The sequence below is a fragment of the Scomber scombrus genome, chromosome 14, assembly GCF_963691925.1.
Source record: "Scomber scombrus chromosome 14, fScoSco1.1, whole genome shotgun sequence".
NCBI classification, from domain to species: Eukaryota; Metazoa; Chordata; class Actinopteri; order Scombriformes; family Scombridae; genus Scomber; species Scomber scombrus.
Genome location: NC_084983.1, coordinates 23,254,052 through 23,262,645, shown reverse-complemented (window position 1 = coordinate 23,262,645; position 8,594 = coordinate 23,254,052). Strand labels below are relative to the sequence as shown.

The following is an 8,594-nucleotide window of genomic DNA, read 5'->3' as shown; positions in this document are numbered from 1 at the left end:
GATGACTGCAAAAATCCTCACCTACAAGTCCAGCATTCAAAACTTTACCTGTGCAAAAACACAGTACATCAAAAAAATACACAAAAAGTATTATAAGCAAAACTTATTATGTCATTTTGTGGGACAGTCCCTAACAAAGTATGACATGCAGTAGTTTTTTATTGGATTAATTTCACTGATTCATCAACATTCATCCATTCATTCATTTTTTTTCATTCAATCAGTAATCAGTTTTTGAATAATTTAGCTTTTTTTTTTTGTAGTTTGATTTTGATTTTTGTTTAATTTTTAATAGCTTAGTTTGATTTGATATTTGTTATGTTAATGTAAACAGTAGTATAACTGTGAAGTATTGGAGTAATATATTTCCCTCAGAAATGTAGTGGAGTAAAAGCATACATACTTAGTCACTGCAGCTGACATACTTGCAGGTCAGACAGTGTTGACTAGACTGTGAATGTCAAATTTTACTTCTGCAGTTGAGGGGCCAAAGAAATATTATCAGAAAAACAAATCAGGGCAAATCAGAGAAGGGTTATAAGTAGGATAATTCAGCTCTGATCTGACTTTACAAACGGTCATCAGAAAGAGATTTTTCTTAAATTGGAAAATGTCGAACTATTGCTCAGTTTGAAATAGTAATTTGTCGCACTCTTGGTACTTGGAAAAGTAGTAATCCTACTGTAATGTTCTCTGCCAACTCTGTTTAAATCCCACAATAATATGGAACTTGTTGGAGCCATGAATCAGCTCCAGTCCTCCCAAACATCTTAAACCACGATCCAGTGTTTCCTCCAGGATCTTTTTCCTGGCACAGCAGCCTCTGAAACAGCGTTTCAGGCCATGTTCTGTCTCAGCCGTTACACATTAAGCGTGGATTAGATGAAGAATGCCATTGCTTACAAAAATATGGTGAAAATACTTGATCGGGGTGAATGGGGGTCTTTCTGTGTGTTGTGCTGGTATCATCTGTAACAAGTTTATAGTTGTTGGAAAGCAGAAAGTCTTCACTGAAACCAGTGCAAATAGCTTTTTCTTTAAAGGATGTTCAATACTTGGCTGACATCTTCAGAGAATCAATCCATTGGTGAACAAATTGTCTCTGACACACTGAGTATTGATATCTGTCAAGAACAGGAAGTTGGCATTGAATGCTTGTTCAGATTGCTAGTTGTTGTTCTATTTTACTTTTTCTTTGATCAGATATTTTCTTATTTAAATAACAATTTGGTCATTTTAAACTTTTGTTTAAATAAATATTGTGCACTGTTACCTGGGTTAAGACAACACTGGGTTAAACACTGCTTTTGTTGAAACATACATATATAAATATACACACACAAACACACACACACACACACACACAGATTTTTAACCTCCATAAAACAATGTGCAGTTTTTTGGGGATTCGTGTTTCAGAAATGTTCGTTTACACAACATTACTTTTATTTAATGACTGAGGATTTGTTAATACCACAGCTTACTATGCATGTCCACTCTGTCATAACCTGTATTCAGTACCTACAGCTGGCCAAACGCATGCTATAGATGGCAGCTATGTGGTTTCGTAGATTTACCTACTTTATTCCTGATTTATTTTTACTGGGATTTGGAGAGACCCAAACGTCTAAAGATAATAAACCAAGACTAAAACACTGGCGCTTTTGAAACCCTCTGTGCCAGCCTAACTGGAAACACTCCTGAACATAAAGCAATGCTGCCATCTTGTGGCCAAATGTGATTTTTCTACTGCTTGTGTCCTTAGGAGGAATGTGTCTCTACACACACACACACACACACACACACACACACACACACACACACACACACACACACACACACACACACACACACACACACACACACACAGTAGACAATACATCAATACATGTTCATAATTTATATATTAGCAGTTATAAAAACGTACTTAAATGCATATTTTTTTAAAGAGAAATATTCAAAAATAGTATTCATTTATTTATGGATATTAATGCAGTTTTATTTCATAGATTTAATACAATATGTATTACATTGTGAAAAGGTGATCACATTACCTTTTTGCTACTTGTGTACGTATAAATTATTATTTCAAAAATGTCAAATCAGTGGAATTTAATTTGATTAGCAATAAAATATCATAAATAAATATTCACAATAGTAATTTAACCTAAGAAGTTGTTACACTAACATGTGTTTCAGCGAAAGAAAAAAATATGTTTACAGAAAAATACTGTGCTATGACAAAGTAATACAAACATTTTTTATGTATGAATTCTGTGGTCCAGGTCAAAAAGGTCCCTCTCACCAAATATCAAATAATCCAGATTTGAATATTTGGTGTCTCAAACATGTTGAATGTGCTGAACTCTGCTGCAATGCTGTCATAACGACAACATAATTATTTTCTATTGTCATGGCAATTGGAGATAAGAAAGCTGTTTCTAAAAGAAACATTTTAGCTCTAAGATCATGTCTTTGAATTTGTACCTTAATGTAAAAGTTAAAAAAAATGTGATGCTTTGGACATCAAATTGTAGAGAGTTAAATATGAAGAGCAGCATTGCTGTCAACACATTGAATACAAGTTGTCAGTTTACAATCTGTGTGTCAGCAAACATCCACCGACTGCAAGGCACTAAAGGTATTATATTATTACTATTCTTTTCTGTGCTGTCGTACTTGGACACAGTCACAACTTGGGGGAAAAAATGTGTTTCTTTGAGTAAAATTCAACGCCAGATGGTCAGCACTTAAAAAAACTGCTTTTTACTGCTTTGTTGGTTTCCTTTGTGCCAGATGTGATTAAATGTGAAACTATTTCGGTGTAAAAATGGTGTATTGCTGTCTTCCAGCAGTGGTATTTCATGACCCCGGTCAAAGTGAACACCCATTTATCAAGATTGACATACATTTTTACTGCACACAATTTTAGTCTGCAGTGAAAGGGTGTCCATGTGCTTTTAGCTAATATCTGTGTGAAGCTGCTTATATGAGCTGGATCATATATTTCTTGCATATGCAAGAGGACTAAACAAAACACTCAAGTTTTTGACGTTTAAGCTTGAAACAGCATTAGGTGTTCACCTCAGGCTTTACTTTACTTTACAGCTTCTAATCATTTTAAGTGACCTTTACATTGGATACTGTGGTGCCCAGTGTAACATTGCACTATTACTGTGTATTTAAAGGCATAAGCGTCCATGGCTTCTGGTGTTGTCTTGCTTTACTTGTTGCCTGCTGGCCTTGGCAGGAAATAGATGGCCTTCTGACCCTGGTGGGTGTCTTGTCCTGCTTTGGGTTGGCCGTTCCTTTTCAGTCCAATGTACCAGTTGTACTTCTGAGAGCAATATGTGTTGTAGTGGTTTTCTTCATACTTCTCCAGGAAGTAACACTCATCATTCAGTGCTTGCTGAGACAAGAAAATGAATGGGAGGAGAAAAGGAAAGAGGAGAAGATTTGTTTTATTGCAAGTCGTATAATTCTTGCTATAAATTCATTTTAAAGGTTGGATATATTTATATATACATATATTCACACGGCAGCACAACACCATGGTGTAACAAATAGTATCAAGTGCTGAATAATAAGTATAAGAAACTAGACATTGCAAACCTGTAATTTTTTACTGCCTTACGATGCTCATCTCTTCTTTTATATGTCCTAATGACTAACTATTACTCATGATGATTTATCAGTGATTGGAAAGACTTATAAAAAAAAATCCACTGTGATTTTCCCATGTGTGGAAACAATTTCAGGAATGACTGACTTAAGTTACTAACTGTATTATATCTGCTAATACTTTAGGTCTCATTTCTTTTTGAAGTATACATATTGTATACTTCAAATACAACTAATGTAAACACATACTGATCCATAGAGGCGTCCGTTTTTGTTCATGGCCAGGTATCTTCCTGTCATCTCACCCATGATGACCACCACTCCCACACTCACAGCCTTCAGCCTCAGGATATCTGTAACACAAACACATGACACTCTAACATAACAACGCTGCATTACATTTTATGTTGACTTTCCAAGGATAAAGTGGAAGATAAGCTCAATTAAACTAAATGTAACCATACATTTTCTCCTGAAATAAATATTTGCCCAGCATTTTTCAGAGAATGTAGTTATTTGTGTTCATGAGCTAACTATTAACTCAAATCCTTTAGCAGATTTACAAGAACTTGGTCGAGAGGACTTTAATTGTTTGTTCAAGTAATTAGTGAATTCCTCACCCGTGAGCCTTTACTGTTCTTCCATTTTAATAAACTTTAATAAAAGGTAATGTTGTGACCCTCTATCTTTTTTATCCTCTATCTTGCCCTTGATTCAGAAACAACAGTCAATCACTCATCAAAAGGAAAGGAAAAAAATGTTTTTTTCCTCACCATAGGGGTCATTTTCCTGCCTGCCACCATTCACAGTCCCATCTGGTAAAATCCTTAGGTGATATCCTCCATTCTGGCTGTAAAGTCTGGTCAGTGTCCGGTGCTCCTGCCTGGACAGATCCAGAGAAGCAGGTCCAAATGGCAGCACTGTAACGTCTCCCTCTGACATCCTGCACAGAGTCTGAGGCTTAGATGAGGCAGTGTGATGTCCCTGCGGCTGCAACGACAGAGAAGATCCACTGTGTTCACTGTTCATGTCACCTGGACTGTGTCTGAGACACAAGAGAAAACAGGAACGGGAGGACAACGCTGCCTTCATGGTATGATTCTGGGAAATGTTCCCCTCCCCAGCCTCCCTCAATCACTTTCTCCCCCTCTCTGCCTCTCTGTGTCAACTTATTTAAAGCTCTCCCCTTTTTTTCTCTTTTACGAAGAGATGAAACCAGCCAGGGAATCAAATCTGAATGGATGCCAGCCAGACATGACTGAACTTGTTTTCTGACTGAACATCACTTGAACTCTTTTTTTGTAAAAATAACGTCCAGATGTCAATGATGTAACTTTCACCTGAAATCAGCACAAGGCCAGACAACAAAACAAACAACACGTGGACACAATAAAGGACAGAGGAAATTTACAGTAATGGTTTTACCCCCTCCTGGAAATGTTGCAAGTGCCAGCAATAGTCTAACAAGTAGGAGGCAAAAGTATACATTGTAATCCACTTGTGAAACACAAAAGCCATTTTCCTCACACTGTTTATAGCAAAGCAGTTTTATATTAACACCCTCCATTCATTTGCTTTTAGCTGACTACATTTTACTAAGAGTCAAACAAATCTCCAGCAGCCAAGCACTTAAAATCTTTCCGCTCAAGGAACCAAAATCAAGCTAGACCTGCTGTCTGTGTTCCCCTTGGACAGTCTGCTTCCTCAAGCTTATCCAAGAGACAATCAAGCCCATTTTAAAAGCCACAATGTCAGCGTAATCTCAATATCCTAGTGGGTAGAGATCCCAGAGCAGCAGTAGCTGTCATGAAGTCTGTCCTGTCAAATGGAAAAGGAGCAGGGAAGCTGTGAAGGACCCAGTCAGTGGTGATACAACTGTGGTCTTGATTATTATCTGAGGTAGAATATAGCTGCTATAGAGCCAGGCTAGCCCACATCTGGAATGTCTCGGAGAGGCATAAGAAGCAGAGGGAAAGAGAAGAACAAGCAAAGTGAAAGACAGCGCAGTGCAAAAGCCACAAGAGGAATTTAAGGCCTACCCACTCAAAGACTGTTTTTCCTCAGAACAGGACCTGGAGAAGAATGTTGTATTACGGGATATGAGAGCTTACTTAGTGCCAGACTGGTCTGCGGGGACCTTCGGACAGAGCTGCTGGTGGGAATGACGTCAAAAGTTCAAGCGGTGACTGAGACAGAGTGCGGACGCGTGGGAGGAGAGATTGAACCTGTGTGTGTGTGTATTTGGATGGGGGGAAGATAACTGAAGGGGATGAGGTTTGGCCTAAAGTAGAGTAAAGTTCTGCTGGGAATGAAGCATGAAATAAAATATTTTTGATTAATGGCTGCGCCAGTAAAAGTCATTTTTAAATAGTTCATGGAAGCTGAACAGAGGTCAGGCTTTACTACATTTGAACATGTAACACACACACGCACACACACAAAAGCCAAAACATCTAAATTAATTTCTTATTACAAAGTTAGATCAGAATCAGCTTAATTTTTCACTTGCTTTCCTGTCAGCCTGTATTACTAGTGAATCATCAGAGGTTATCGTTGGCCAGCAAGATTCCCACTGAGACAACAAGGCTCTTCTACTGTATTCAGTCAGTCACCTACCTGTGAGAAAGTCATGTGACCGTGCCCCAGATGAGCCAGCATGTCCTCTTCTTTTCCTCTTTTTCACTGCCCGTTGTGCAAAAATTCCTTGTCTTTCCTCCACCAGAGAAGTGGTTGGACTTCAGAGACTTTAGTGTGTATGTCTGTATTTGTACTCCATCTACCCCCCCCTCACCTCACCACCCTTCTAACAACGTCAGAGGACTCATTTTAACAGGCCATCGTCACAACTAAAATTACCACACTAGAGCAGAGAGAGAGAGAGAGAGAGAGACTAGGACAGAGTGACGCAGGTGTCTAGGCCCTGGGATCCAGCCAGAGCCTGAAAATGAGCCTGTCTGACCGAGAGATGATACATTCTTATAGCAATGTCCTCCTGGAGACTCTGGTGAGCAACATAATATAAATATTTATAAAAGACAGAAAGAGGGTGACTTCAGATCCCAGAATTACTGTAATCTTACATAATGCCAGTAGTTCAGTCAGGTTTCTTCTTAGATACTCAGCCCAGAGGATAGTTAACGTATGTCACATTACATGTATACAGAAGGTTCTCCACATTCCTGCAAACCTAAAATAAAATTGACAATATATGGTCATTCGTACAGTAAATGTACTCAATCCATACAGTAAATGCAAGTACAGTCATAAAAGGTATGAGGTCAGGGGAAGATGTTATGTCACTCACATTCCAGTTTTGTAACTAGAGCCCCAACAGGAGTGAGCAAACAGCAATGACGACACACTTTCTGGATTATTTCTAACTGTGAATAAACATACTGGACTTACTTTATGCTGTCATTCACATCCAAATAGCTCCTGAGAAAAGAAAGTGAGACAGATATTAATATTAATGACAAGAAAGACAGATATTTGATCCGTTTATATTATAAGGAAGTTAAATGTTTAGACACCTCAGGGACATGATAGTGATTTATAGTTTATCATTTTGCATGACACACCAAATGCATTTCCTGAAGCCCTGTTATCTGCAGGGCTATTTTTTGCACAGTTTCACTCTCTGTCTCATGCTTTTCACACAATAGGAAGCGGTAATGTGCAGGCAGGGTAAATTATTCAGGGTGACTACTTCGTCTCTATCTTTCTATGTTAAGATCTTCCCTCTGTAATTCATTCTCTTTAGTACATCTGCATTTTGGAGTCACTCAGCCTTTCTAAGTCAAATAATCATGAGACATACTGTGAGGCTATGTTGGGAATGTGAAGTGAAAAAGGGGCACACTGCCAAAAGTTTAAGGGAGGAAAGAAGAAGAAAATGACAGCAAATACATTTTGATTAGAAGCACTACTACATTCATTGTGAAAATGTATTTTACATAGAGAGCTTGAGCTACTTTTTCTCTCACCTGTTTAAAACTTTGTGCTTCACAGGTTTTTTGGACACTGCTGCTATGGAGGTTAATAGTTGAGGTAAGAAGTAGAGAAGTGGCAAAGGAGGGTAAAGTTGCTGTACCTCTGTTTACCAGGAGATAGCAGAATATCACCTGTCACAATAAATACTTATTGTGGTGCAACACAGCACAAAACAAAAACAAAAATTAAAAGTGTAAAATTCAAGTCACATTTCATTTGGATAAAAGTCAAACTGAACAATATGTGAAATAAGATCTGTTGTTATTTCACCATTGTTGGGGAACTGTGAGACACCCAATCACTAATCACGTGAAAAAGCACATTTGAGGAATATTGTAAACAAACTCACACTCACATTTTTTATTTCAGGACTGGAGATGTGTAAGCCTACATAAAAGGACAACGTTTCAAGTCTGTATTGTCTTAGAACAATACAACAATAGTCGACTGCCCAAATGAACACTGAAAGAGGTTTTGCTTACTGCAATTATTCCTCCAGTTAACTGGAACATTCAAAGATCCCCTCCGAGTGCGCTTAAAATGTAAGTGGTGGGAAACAAAATCCACAGTCCTGATTTGGAGCAAAAATGTAATGTAAAAGATTACCTCATGTTAATATGACTCTTCAACTGTCTGAATGATCATATACAGTGAATATTACAGTTACAGTCTGTTTAGTAAAAAAAAAGAAAAAATCCCTCTATTTGTCTAAGGACAGTGTTATCCTGCTTTTCTGCAGTCAAAGTCAAAATTTAGCACCAGAAAGACTTCAACTTTTTTGTTAGATATTAACTTGGTTTGACTAATTTGGACAATAGACACCTCATACTGGCCTCAGATTAATTTCTGAATATATTTTTGCAAAGAAAAACTATCACTTATATTGTAATTTCCTAATGAAGGGTTTGTCTAATGGTCAGTATGAACAATAGGAATGATTACAGCAAGAAAAAACATGTGTCAATAATCATATGGGAAACTGA

The 8,594-nt window shown here is 37.7% G+C and overlaps 1 protein-coding gene across 3 annotated transcripts; it reads right to left on the bottom strand.

Moving 5' to 3' along the window:
- Positions 1-1,987: 1,987 nt before the first annotated feature.
- Positions 1,988-5,793, bottom strand: LOC133993890 (putative fibroblast growth factor 1). Of its 3 annotated transcripts, none has more exons than XM_062433014.1 (4): positions 5,733-5,793; positions 4,395-4,611; positions 3,871-3,974; positions 1,988-3,409 (listed from the first exon to the last, which is right to left on the bottom strand). In XM_062433014.1, the coding sequence occupies exons 2-4, from the start codon at positions 4,561-4,563 to the stop codon at positions 3,224-3,226; spliced, it is 459 nt and encodes a 152-aa protein (XP_062288998.1). In that variant the 5' UTR covers positions 4,564-4,611; positions 5,733-5,793; the 3' UTR covers positions 1,988-3,223. The 3 variants fall into 3 exon arrangements, with proteins under 3 accessions (XP_062288998.1, XP_062288997.1, XP_062288996.1); XM_062433013.1 differs by having other exon boundaries at positions 5,665-5,770; XM_062433012.1 differs by lacking the exon at positions 5,733-5,793 and having other exon boundaries at positions 4,395-4,713.
- Positions 5,794-8,594: the final 2,801 nt, after the last annotated feature.